The 13,587-nt window shown below is 39.4% G+C and overlaps 1 protein-coding gene across 1 annotated transcript in view; it reads right to left on the bottom strand.

Annotated features, from left to right (window-relative positions):
* The window catches only part of PRTG (protogenin), a 112,595-nt gene that overhangs the window by 57,420 nt on the left and 41,588 nt on the right, over positions 1 to 13,587 (bottom strand). Inside the window, exons 3-8 of the mRNA XM_073361472.2 lie at positions 6,537 to 6,681; positions 4,645 to 4,778; positions 4,113 to 4,250; positions 2,790 to 2,948; positions 2,030 to 2,189; positions 990 to 1,237 (exon numbers count right to left, since the gene is read on the bottom strand). Coding sequence (XP_073217573.1) covers positions 990 to 1,237; positions 2,030 to 2,189; positions 2,790 to 2,948; positions 4,113 to 4,250; positions 4,645 to 4,778; positions 6,537 to 6,681 — 984 coding nt within the window. The remainder of the gene's footprint in view (positions 1 to 989; positions 1,238 to 2,029; positions 2,190 to 2,789; positions 2,949 to 4,112; positions 4,251 to 4,644; positions 4,779 to 6,536; positions 6,682 to 13,587) is intronic.

The raw sequence follows: 13,587 nt of genomic DNA, 5'->3' as shown, positions 1-13,587 counted from the left end.
GGGAAAAGCTACTCCCTGTGAAACCACTGGGCCAGCATTATCTTAGGGCTTGTCTGTATGACCACTTAGCTTGTGGCAAGGTGGGATGTAAATGTACCTTGCACTAGCCTTACAAGCAGTACGTATTCTGTAATGTGCTTTGATCTACTCCCAACTGATCAAGTGCACCAGGGAACTTTTACCATGCAGCAGCATGGTCCACACAGACACTTAGGCTATGTCTATACTACTGCCCAGGTCAGCAAAACTTATGTCACTCAGGGGTGTGAATATTCTACCCCCCTGAGCAACATAAATTACACTGATGTAAGCGCTAGTGGGCACAGCGCTATGTCGGCAGGAGTACTTCTTCCACCGACACAGCTTATGCTGGTTGCGGAGGTAGGTTTTTTATGCTGACAAGAGAGCTCTCCCCCATTGGCAAGAGCATCTTCACCACATGTCCTACCTCAGCACAGCTGTACTGTTACAGCTCCACTGCTGCAGTGCTGACGTGCCATTAGCATGCAGCAAGCTAGCAGGAGGCAGATTCACACCCCAGTGTTCATATAGACATGCCCTTACATGAACCCTACTTCTGTGGTGTATGCTCCCTAGCCTAGCATACATGTGGGAGGGAAAATTGGCAGACGCTCCTGTTTCCATGGGAGATGAAAAGCCAAAAGAGAGTAACATGGAGGCACTGGGCTGCTGTACCAATGCTCCTGCCTGCAATGAAGGCCATATTCTTCATCCTGAAGGTGGAGAGGTAAGCCATGTACCCAGCCCCATGAATGAAATGATCTGCCAGAAGCTTTGAAGGGTCAAGCATGTAGAGTTTACCATCTTAACCTGGCTGTTCTGTGGGAGCGTGTGATTTATCCCCAAAATTAACATATGAGATCTTTGTTATTGGCAGACTCTTCCTATGATGAACTACTGCAGAAAACCCTGGATGCATGAGACTGTAACAAATATTACACAATCCACTTCAGACTGACACTGCTTACCTTCTGCTTTCATGTAGTGCACTGAATACGCAATCACTTTTTCTGAATTATAGAGTGGCCTCTCCCAAGCTAGCAGAATTGCTGAACTTGACATTGTTTCAGCATGGACGTTACAAGGAGCACTGGGTCTGTCTTCTGACATAACTACAGTCAATCTGGCCCGGGATAGGATAGACCCCTGGCTATTTTCAGCCATGCACTGATAAATGGCATCATCTTCAGGAATGATCTGGTTAATCACCAATTTACTGAATTTAAAAAGAAAAAGAAAAAAAATCATGTCTAACAATAACTTAGCTCAATGTAATGCAAGCCACAACTTGGCTTTTGCCCCTGCTCCAGGAATCTACTCTAAATATCTCATACTCCATTTTGTGTTCATTTTTTCTTAACATAAATTTATATTTAGTCATAAAAATTAGCCTCTTCTGGTGCTCTTCAAAAACTTTCATGCAGGCACCCAGACTTGCAATGCTAGTGCCCTACAAAGTCAGGGAAATTAAAAAGAAAGAAAGAAAAAAATGTTCACAAGCTCACTTTATTAAAAAAATTACTAAAATTGCTCTTTAGTAACTTTGTACTTTCTCTTTTGTAATTGATAGTATTTTTTACCTTTGTTTTTATTTTTATTTTTTAAATAAGAGTTTCTCACTCTAAGTTAATGAAATAGGAGTTCAAACTATGGGCCAGATTCTGATCTCTGCTACACCAATATAAATCTGGATTAACTCCACTAAGTCAATGAAATCACTCCACTTTTACACAGGTATAGCAGAGATCAGAATCTGGACCTATATCCACAGAAGGTTTTAGCTGTGGTATTTATGTATAAGCTAATTTGTGTTTATTTGTGTTCCAAGAAGTAGTTGCCTACTGTCATAAAAAGACAGATTCAATGTTTAATTTTACTTCCAAATACTTTAATGAACCTGGGAAAGCTGTAATTCACTGACCTGAAAACTCTGTTCTCTCCTGTTTAGCAACAATTTATAACTACTGTATATTTCATGACATAAATTATAATGTAATGGTAATCTCACCTGTTGTACATTTTAATTCTACCATTGGAGTGTATCCTTCTTCCATTTTTCAACCATGACATTTTGGGTGCTGGAATTCCTTCTGCCTGACATGCAAAACGGGCAGTACCAGCTCTGGGCCTTGTTAAACTTTCCGGCCATTCCACAAATGAAGGTGGTGCTACAGGTAAATAATACGCAAAAATAAAAAATACAAAAGGTCTAAGGTGTGAATAAAACCAAGAGAATAAGAAGCACGACTCAGGCGAAGTGAAGTACATGTGGACATCTCCATGTGAAAAGCACGTGTGTTTCACATACACATATAGCATGTCTTTTGTTTTTTTAAAGTTGTATGTGTGAAGTGAACATATGAAAGTAAAGACTTTCATATTAGTTCATGTATGAGTGCATATCATATTAAGTCCAATGTATAAAATGCTGATCATGAAGCATTCACATGAGTTACATATATTTATACACATTGCCATATTTTTTTTCCTGTTAGAAAATTAATCTTTCAATAGCAAACGTGTAAAAACTCCATTACATCTGACTGTCTTTAAGAGCAAGCAAGCTGCCATACAATTCTTAAGTTACCAGTATATGGCACTAACGCATCTATCTAGTAACTCCATTTCACTGTGTGACCTCACTGCAATCCATATAGCTATATGGGTATAACAGAGGGTAGAATTTGGCCTAAAGTATCAAGTACAGAACAAAATTTCACATAGTAGCAGGCCGTTCTGGCACACTGTGGAATTCAAAGCAAGCTCACCTAATACAGTGAGAGTTGCCATTGCAACTGTGAAGTTCCGTGTGCCTGGAATAGTTGCTCGACAGACATAAACTCCAGCATGCTGCACCTTCACATCAGAGATCATGAGGTTCCCATTTCCGAGGACACGGGTATTGAAGACATCAATGGACTTGTGGTCTATTTGAGAGGAAAAGTTATTTTACAATGTTGCTCCCCAGTGAGTATTTAATCTAATCTACATGCTATATGGTCAAAAGCCTGGGGCAATATCCGATGCTGAAAAGATACAGAGGGAATTCATAGATGAGTTTATATAGGTTTCCATTTGTTATTTGGTTTGCCTGTGCATGTACTTTACTATTACTGGCCTACATGTATAATCCATTCTAGTATATATTTGAAGTTCTGCCTGTTTGCTGAATTCACTGCCAGGATCCCATGCAATCTACTGGGCACATTTTTACATCCTGTCCTTTGGCATTTTTTACTTCCTGCCTTGGGCTGGGACCGAATTCATCCCAAGTAACGTCCACATGCTTTTCACAGAGAGACAGAATTCAACTACTTGTAGGTTATATTGGGAGTGATCACCACATATTTTCTATAAACCTCCCAGCAGACACGATGCAGAAATCCTATTAAATTAACCATCATTTTTCCTTTTTCCTTATTTGTTTTTCTATATGTCTCCAGGCTCATTCAAACACATCTCTATTTATCTAACCTACCCTTAGAAGATGTGAAATACAGAAGCACCACTTTTGTTAATTTGTAAACCAGGTCTTCTATCAACACAGCCCTATATTTCCTTTTTATTGGTAAAGAACATTAGGCATGTGTGCAGAGGGAAGAAATAAAACGTATTCTTGTAGAAGAGTGAGACTTACTTGTCAATATTAGTTACAGCAAAATTCCCTCCCCCCTTCTTCCCACTCATTCTACTTAGGGGCAGATTAAGGCTCAATGTGACTTGAACCCCAAATGGCATTTGTATATTCCTCGGAGGAAGGTGAGGGGCAGAATTTGCAGGACCGTTTGTTTTGTGGTACATAACCACTCAAATCTGTCTGACTCCACCACTGAGTCTACTCTAGTCACAAAGTCCCCAAAGGTCATCCCATGCTCCACCTTGTCAATATCATACCAGGGGCAGCGCAGAATTGACAGCAGGAGGTATGTAAATCCTAAGTGCCAAAAAACACCTGCAGGCTTATTTACAACATTGTGGAAAGATTGTGCAGAATGCTTTTCACTTATTTCACTCATCCCAACCTTTTCCACTAATCCATGGCATACACAAAACCCAAATAATAACCTAATTGTTGACATTTTAATGCCTACCTAAACGGCTCCATGAGATGATCGGCTTTGGATTCCCTGTAGCAACACACTCCAAGATGACAGTCTGATGAAGAGATGCTGTAATGTTCTGAGGACCAGCTATAATGGCTGGCTTCTGGAATGGCTTCAAGTCTAAGGCTTTAAAAAACAAAGATGATGCACAGGATTAAATTCAAACCCAAAGGATCATATGAAAATCCAATCAATCAAGAAATAAACCATGATAACCATATGTTAAAAATGAGGCAGCTTAAAGGTCATGCCTAAAGTTAAAATTACAACAGAAACACATTGTTTAATTGTGATGTTGCTAATAATGTATATTAAGGAAAGGACAAGAGGACGGTGAGGGGAAGAATTTGTGGGGAAAAGGAGCTGTTACTTCCACAGCTAATGGGTCATTTTCAGAATACATGCATCAAGGACAATTAGAGCACTATACTGCAGGCATGTTTGTATTTTGTAGATTCTATTAAGTCCAAGGCTATCAAATATGGGGAAGATGTTAAATGAAGGGATTATATATGTGTACCTGGAATAACACGTAGTGCTGCCTCAACACTTTTCCGTCTATTGGCTACAGTTGTAGCAACACATCGATAATTCCCAGCATCCCTCTTTTCAACACTATAGATCTGCAAAACTCCTGTTGGTAAAGCAGTTATCCTGTCAGGAAAACAAAAATACAGTATAGTTATGAATATTCTATTTATTGTAGAAAAGAACACAGACCACAATTTACTGACTTATCTGAGAGCAATCACCACATCAGTCTGAAAATGGCTGGCAGGAACCTCATAAAAACTTCTAAACACATGACTCACCTCTCTGTATTCCTTACCTTCAATGATCTATCAGGGAAATCTGCTCCATGCCCCATCCCCCACTGATGAAAGCATAGGAATTTACCTGTAAACATTGTTCGGCACCCTTAGGGCTTGTCTACACTACCGCGTGGGGTTGATCTAAGATACGCAACTTCAGCTACGTGAATAGCGTAGCTGAAGTAGACATACTTAGATCTACTTACCACGGTGTCTTCACTGCAGTAAGTCTACAGCTGACGCTCTCCCGTCAACTCTGCTTTGCGGCTCCTCATTCTGGTGGAGTACTGGAGTTGACGGGAGAGCGCTCAGCGGTCAATTTATCGCGTCTATATTAGACGCAATAAATCGACCCCCGCTGGATCGATCACTGCCTGTCGATCTGGCAGGTAGTGTAGACAAGCCCTTAGTGTAGACAAACCCCTCATTATTCAGCCTATTACTCTCAGATTGGTGGGTCTGAGGATTCATAGTCAAATATTTTCAAAAACGTTAACTGGTTTTCAGTGGTGATTTCCAGTTCAAGTGAATATCTGATCTCTAGAGAAACACACTCCATGCTGCCTGTAATTGCATCTACTATGCTTCCAACTCTTCTCCTTTTTCTCCCTCTGTTGCAACCAGGGAAGAGCGAACACAGACAGTCAACAGGAGTTATCTGGTGAAGTAGAAAGTTTGCCGGGGGGAGGAGGGGGAAGAATGCAGCAAAGAAAGGTGTAGGGGGACAAAGAAAAATCTATTGGGAGCATGCTGTGAGTTAAGTGATGATCAGGTCAAAGGAAAAGCACTACTGAGAAGGAATTCAATAGTATTAAGTGTTCCAGCCCAATTTACCCAGATACCATAATTCTTTATCATACCTGTCGGGAAAAGTATGCCCAACACTAGCTTTCTCACAGCAAACCTCATACATACCACTTGCGAAAAATTCCTCCAATTCAAATTGCTCCAGCAGCCAAACCCGCCCACCCGCACAGCACCCCATGACTACACATCGCCCTTTTACTTTAGTCATGGCTCCAGGCCAGAGATGGCTCAATTTTTTCATTCTATAGCGAGTAGCGCAAGGCAGCAATTTCCTGATGATTCCACTTCTCACAATCTCCTAATAATTTGTTTGATTAATTAACAGTCCAGTGAGTATCTTGAAACTTAAAAAAAAAATCCTTAAAAATAAACATAGATGGGCTTTCTATTCCTTTGTTGGTGTCTTTTGAGTGAGAAAATGGTTAAATAAGGCTTCAGTTCTGTGATATTTATTCATGTGAGTAACTTTATGGAAATAAGTAGTCTCATTGACATTAGTGGGACTACTCTTTTATATAAAAGTTACTCACATGATTAAGTGGTGCCAGGATTTATTTATTTATTCTGAAAGTCTGGACTGCAGTCCCAGTTTCTGTGTCAGACATATAATGTTATTCTGGTTGTTAATGATTCTGAGATGTTAACATCTGGGGTATAGTGCAGTTAGTGCTTTGTTATCAATAACGGCATTGAAAGGGTAAGATTCTCCATTCATACTGTGGTTTTAAGAATGACAGACTCAAAATGAGCACACAGAGTAAATATCATTCCAAAATGTAAAAAATCTACATACCTGTCCAAGGCTAGAGGTAAGGTTGTTCGATTCACTTCCCATGTGATTACGGCAGGAGGGTTTGCTGTTATTTTACAAGCAAACCGAGCCACTCCACCTTCTTGGACCTCAATTGAAAGTGGTTGGACTTCAAATGCAGAAATGGCTAAAAACAAAGAATGAAGAATTAAAATGCTGAAGAAAAATAAATTAGAAACAAATAAACCATACTAGAATCCAGTGAAGTTAAACATCAGATTACACAAGAAATGTACTTGCAGATTAATTTGCATAAAAATTGCCCAGAATGGTCCACTTCCCTACATTTAAAAAAGCAAGCATCTTTTAGGCTTTGTCTACACTAAACTTGCATTGTTTTAACTGAAGATGTGCTTTTAGACAAACTTAGTTAAACCAGTGCAAGTTTGCCTCTGGACCCACATAATATGATCTAAGAGTGGCTTATTTTGGTTTAGCGTAGCTGTTAAAAAATAAAAAAAATAAAGTATTAAACTAAATCAAAATAAACCACTCTTAAACTAAATTAAGTATATCTATAAACAAAATGGGCTCTGCTTTAACTAAAAGAAAAAAAGACCTCTCGTTAAATTGGTACAACTGTATGTTTACAAATGAACTCCAATCTGGAGCCTGATCCGACTATCCCAACTCTGGGTAAATTCCCATTCATTACAATTGGAACTTTGCACAAACAAACTGGGCTCCTGCCAGTTAAGTTTTGGTCCTGACTTTATAACAGCAGTAATTACTATCCTTCCTCAGTTCCAGAAAAGGCACCTGTAGAATTGTACAAATTTGGTTAGGATATTATTCTCAAGCCTCCCCAGGAAAGGGGGTGTAAGGCCTTGGGGGGATATTTTGGGAGAATAGGAACTCCAAGTGCTCCTTTCCCTGATTCTTTGTTAAATCACTTGGTGGTGGCAGCGTACCCTCCAAGGGCAAAGAATTTGTGCCTTAGGGAACTTTTAACATCAGCTGGTAGAAATAAGCTTAGGGGGTCTTTCATGCGGGTCCCCACATCTGTACCCTAGAGTTCAGAGTGGGGAGGGAACCCTGACAGGTGGGAATTGCGTGATGAAACAAGAGACCAGCATAATCCTACAGTCTCTTTGCTGATAGAACTCCCATTGACTTCAAAAGATGTTTGGTCTGCATAGGAACTGAAGGATTATGCCCACAATTTCCTGGTGTTTGTTTGCGATGTTATTTAAGAGGATTGTCAGGCAATCGATACTTAGGTTTTGTTAGAAGTTGTACAATCCACTTGCTCCCAGTTTTAAAGGGAACTATGTTCATAACATTTTAAAATGCCAGTGACAATAATGTATTTCCATGCAACACATACATTGCAGCTGGTGCAAGAGAACTTAAAAGTAGCACGCACCAGGGACACAAGTGAAACTGAAAAAAAGGAAGAGCAGTGACCTGCAAAAAATAAAATTGCATTAATGATGGATTGCTAACAGATTTACCAACTATTTTTATTTAAATAATCCAAGGTATATGTCAGTTACAAAGACAAACATTTTAAGTAGATTTTTTTTCCTTTGAGTGCCTTTTAAAACAAGAAAAGGAGTACTTGTGGCACCTTGTGAATGAGGTCTTAGGGATTCTAGATATCATGATTATGCAAAAAGTTGCACAATATTTTCACAAATAGCTTCCTATTTATTAATGTTACAAGGTTGGTTTTAAATATATATATATTTTTTTACTTCCAATCAATCCCAGTTCATAAGCTGTTCTTCAACATAGCTCAATACCCACTCCTTCTACATCTTGCTTCTTTATGCAAATCTCTGATTTCTTCCTAATTCTTGACTTGTTTGTGCCAGTAAAATCAGTTTTTACAAGTCTATTGCGGTCTCGTGAAACCTGACCCTTTTGTAACATGCCTGTTTTCATTGAAAGTGCTGATACTAACTCCGTATCCAAGAACAAGTCATTATAAAGCAGTGCGGTTAAGAGGCCTGAGCTCTATAAAATTGATAAGAAACAAAGTCTCAAGACACGTGCATTATTTCTGAAAACAACCCTACAAAATGCAATAAATGTAAATCCCTTTTTATTTGAGGTTTCCTCCTCTTCTGTAGTCTAATTATTTTGTTCCCAGATTTACAGCCAAGAGAAAACTAACATTACTCCAGGAAGTTGGTGCTATCACCATTAACTTGTAAAATACAGTATCAAGCATACATAGCAATAATGAACTAGTTACTAACTGTACTCAGTTTTACAAATTCCAATAGTTCATTTGCTGGGAACCTGTGCTTGTACAGCTTCTTTGGAATACGTATATTTGTGTTATCATACATATTTCCTCAAAGGCACATTACAAAAGTCACCAATTCATAGAGGATGAAGAGCCCAATTCCGGAAGGTGCTGATCACCTGGAATCTTAGCATCTTTCAAAAAACAGACCCTAGAAAAACAAAAGAGCACATGATGTCATGCACTGAGGCAATGTTCTAATATAACATATTATTTATATTTATATAATATAAAAATGTGGATCAAGGTTTCTTGTACATGTATAAAATGCGTGCACAACTGGCTGAAAGACCATACTCAAAGAGTAGTTATCAACGGTCTGCTATTAAACTGGGAAGGCATATCTTGTGAGGTCCTGCAAAGGTTAGTCCTGTGTCTGGTACTATGCAATACTGTCATTAATGACTTCGATTACAGAGTGGAGAGTATGCCTATAAAATCTGCGGATGACACCAAGCTGGAAGGCGTTGCAAGCGCTTTGGACGACAGGATTAGAATTCAAAAAGACCTCAACACACTGAAGAATTGTTCTGAATTCAACAAGATGAAATTCAACAAAGACACGTGCAAAGTACTTCACTTAGGAAAATAATAACATAAACAAATGGTATAGAAGGGTACATCTTGCTCAGGAAGGACCGGCAGGGAAAAAAAGAGAGGTGGTGTTGCTTTATAACTAAAAATGAATACTTGGATTGAAGCTGAGAGGGAAATAGGAGACAGACTTGTTGAAATTCTCTGGGTAAGGATAAAAGTAGTAAAAAACAAGGTTGATGTCAGGGTAGGGGTCTACTACAGACCACCTAACCAGGAAAAAAGAGGTGGAAGAGGCTTTTTTAAACAACTAACAAAATCATACAAAGTACAGGACTTGTGGGGGGACTTCAGCTACCCAGACATCTGGTGGGAAAATAACTCAGCAGGGCACAGATGATCCAACAAGTTCTTGAAATGTATTAGAGCAATTTTTTATTTCAGAAGGTGGACAAAGCTACCAGGGGAGAGGTGTTCTAGATTTGATTTTGACAAACAGGGAGCAACTGGTTGAGAATTTGAAAGTGGAAGACAGCTTAAAGTGATCATGAAATGATAGAATTCATGATTCTAAGGAATAGTAGGAGGGAAAACAGCACAATAAAGATAATGGATTTCAAGAAGGCAGGCTTTAGCAAACTCAGGGAATTGGTAGGCAAGATCCCATGTGAAGCAAGTTTAAAGGGAAAAACACTTCGAGAGTTGGCAATTTTTCAGAGACATTATTACGGGCACAAGAGCAAACTATCCCCTCAAGTAGGAAAAATAGGAAATATGGCTCGGCTGCTAGTCCTAGCTGGGCTGGGGGGGACCAGACTTGCTCTTCCCCTGCAAGGAGCAGCCAGAACCAGGCCCGAGGCTGGAGCTGGGGCTGGGTCAGACCTCCCCTGGCTGCAGGAACCTCCACACCTCCCTCTGTTTGGGTGAAGGGGTGGGATCTGGATGCAGAGGGGGGTCTGGGTGCAGGGAGCCTCAAATGCAGTGGATGAGGCTCATATGTGGGACACTGAATGGAGGGTTCTGAGTGCATGGGGGGGGGCGTTGAGGCTCAGCAGGGGGGCAGGGTATGGGGGAGTCCAGATGTGCAGGGGTTATTAAAAAGTAACAGAGTCCGACATATGCCAAAATCCTTAACAAATATTATTACTTAACTGATCCACCACTTGTCAGAAGCTAAAAATTTACTGGTCAGTAAAGATAATGCATGCTTGTATTGTACAATATCTTTGTACTGTATTACTTGTAGAACAGGTTCAAACTAACTGGTAGCCAGAACCATGGGGGTAAAAGGGTAAAGTTTAAATAACTAAAGGCCTTCAAGTCAAAAATCATGCCCAATCTCTGTCATGGTAGATGTCCCGCCGGTGACAGCCTGGAATACTACCAAAAATTTCAGTGCTTCCCTTGCAGCTCAATAATAAACTGTATGATAAATTTCATCTCCAGGACACCAACCCTTCAATCAACATGTTAATCTACTTTGTGGTTTAACAAATCAAAACAATCTAAAACACAGTTGTTACTTCCTAGAACTGTCAGACTTTATTACTGCCCCATTCATTGAGAGCCAGGGCTTCCAGTCTGCAAGCTCTACATATGGCAGGGCACAGGAGGCTGCAATACACCACAGAGAAGAGCCAACACGTAACTGTGCTCCTTTGATCAGAGCATCAGGGAATGGAGCACAGAGTCAAACAATCCTGCACAGATAGCAACACCTAGGTGATTGCCACCCAAAACAAAACACCTGGTTGCTATGCTTTCTAGGGACCCCTCAACCTGTCAGATGTAAGCTTCATGTCATTAGGTGAACCCTGATCTGGTATTTAATGGAAATTGCAGTGTTTCCTAGTTGCTTCACAGTAATTTGCACCAAATCAAGGTAATCTGAAGTCTAACCCTGGAAACAGGGTCATAGTCAATAACACTCCTAATAAATTGGCCTACAGGGAAAATGAGAAAAAAAGGCACCATCCCCTCCTTTCCTAGAGGGCGATTTAAAGGAGATATTCTCTGCAAGTTTATATTTAGAGATGGGCATGATCCACAAAGTCTGGACCTGAATCCAAACTTCCTCAAACTTTGCAGTCAGGTATGTGCTCACTTCTGGGGCTTGGGGTGAGGCCAATTTCTATTTGAATAATAGCAATATTTAAATAAGGAACAATCTCTGTTTGCATCGGACATTGTAGGGCTGAAGATATTTGTTTAATATCTACATATACCCTCCCCTCCCATATTGGCCCTTAGTGGTTTTGAACTGTGTGCTGGTCAGAGGTAAATTTCACACAGTGCTGCATGGTAGAGTGATTGGGCTGTTCAGGACACACAAATGAGGATGTCCTTGTCCTGAAGAGAGATACTTGTTTGTTAGCCATAAGCAACATGGTTTCTTATACCGTCTCTTGAAAATATTTAAGATAAAGTTTAACTAAGCTCTGGTTAAGTCACAATTTAAAAGACAGATAGATTAGGAAGAGTTTAAGGTTGAGCAACAAAAATAAGAGGTTTAGAAAAATCAGACCTATGAGGAAAAAGTTTTAAAGAATTGGAAATGATTAGTTTGGAGGAAAGGAGGCTGAAGGGAGACATAACTGCCTTACAAATACATACAAAGAAATATTAGAAAGGACAGAGACCAATTATTCTCATTAATCAGTGATGATTGAACAAGTAGTTTGAACTAGGCATTGAACAAGGCTTTAGCAACAGCAGGGGAAATTTAGGTTAACTACTGAAGGGAAACTTTATAGCTATAAGAACCACTAGTCCATGGAACAAGCTACATTTGGTACCTATCTATCAGAGAGTATTTAAGCATCATAAAATTGATCCTGCCAGATCTCAGGGAGTAGATGACACACTAGAGATCCCTTCCCAATGCAAATTATTCCTTCCCCAGGAAATCTCTAGAATCTGTCCACTAGGCTTTTCAAACATATCAGGGCATGCATGCTTCCACTGGTATGTTACATGCTTTCATTGCTATGTTATGGCATGATGAATCTTTGCATAGCTGGCCTTCCCTCCTTCACCCCTCCCTTTTCTTTTACACTATTCTTCTCTGTCCAAGTCTTATCAATGCAGTAAGCTGTGCATCAATAAACCCTAAAACCTATGTAGATAAGATACTGTGGATAGCCTATACATGAAAGGACATCTAAGTAAGAAACAAAGAGTAAGAGAAGCAGCACTAAGTGGAATATGTAAATATCAGAGAATTCAGGAGTTCAGTAAAACAAGTTAAGAAGTGTAACACTGCCAAATAACCAGGAGCTATATCTTCAAATCCTCATTTAGATACTTTTTCCCCATCTGTAACATGGATGTGTTTACTTCAGGAAAAAAGGGGTAGTTTTATGGGTGTTCTGCTATATCTGTATTCTTTTCAAAGCACAGCAAGTCAATGTACTTTATCTGTTACTTGAGATAAAAAGTGACAAGATGATAGAAATCTTTAGACCATTTAACTAAAAAGGGGGGGAGGGAGGGGAGAATCACAATTCCTTGTAGGAAAGAGAGCCACAGATTCCCCCCTTGCTGTCTTGGTAACTGTTCAATTATATCAGAAAGAATGATATCCTTGTTGCATTTTAAAACAATTGATAAGATTTTGGGAAAGATTATTACTATTTTTAATCTATCTATTTATTTAAAAACATAGCTGAATTCAAGATACCAAATTTATTTTACAGATGTCTGAACGGCATGACCCTAAACCTCTCAATCATTACAGAGAAGAGAAATCTGACTAAATCAATATACCAGCAGTAAAAACAGCTGTGCTTTTTTGGAAAGCTGATAACTTTGTAGAAAGAACAACAAAAAAGATACAAAGAAAAAAGATGGTTTCAAATTAAATGTTGTTTCCTTTTAATCATAAAACAATTTATAACCAAGTCAATGGATTATGTTCCTGTATATAGCTCATGATGTTTATAAAAGACTCCAGCATACAAATATCCTAGTTCCCAGATGACTTTCCATGCAAGAAAAATCTTTCCAGGAGACTGCAAACACTTTTCAAGAATGATTTCCAGGATGCTGGCAGATGACAGCTTCTTGAGGCATTTAAAATTCCATGTTTCCAGTAAGCTGCTAAAGGCTCTTCCCTTGCACATCAATTGACTCAGCAGCACAAGGACAGTGAGTGCCATCTAGTAGAATGTATGGTACCCAAAGGGCTGTGATGTATTCCTCTCAGCTTACTGAACAACACTGCAGCAGCCTGACTTCAACCAGAAT

This window comes from Lepidochelys kempii, chromosome 10 (genome assembly GCF_965140285.1).
Source record: "Lepidochelys kempii isolate rLepKem1 chromosome 10, rLepKem1.hap1, whole genome shotgun sequence".
In the NCBI taxonomy this organism is placed as follows: domain Eukaryota; kingdom Metazoa; phylum Chordata; order Testudines; family Cheloniidae; genus Lepidochelys; species Lepidochelys kempii.
This window is presented reverse-complemented; position numbering and strand designations above follow the sequence as displayed.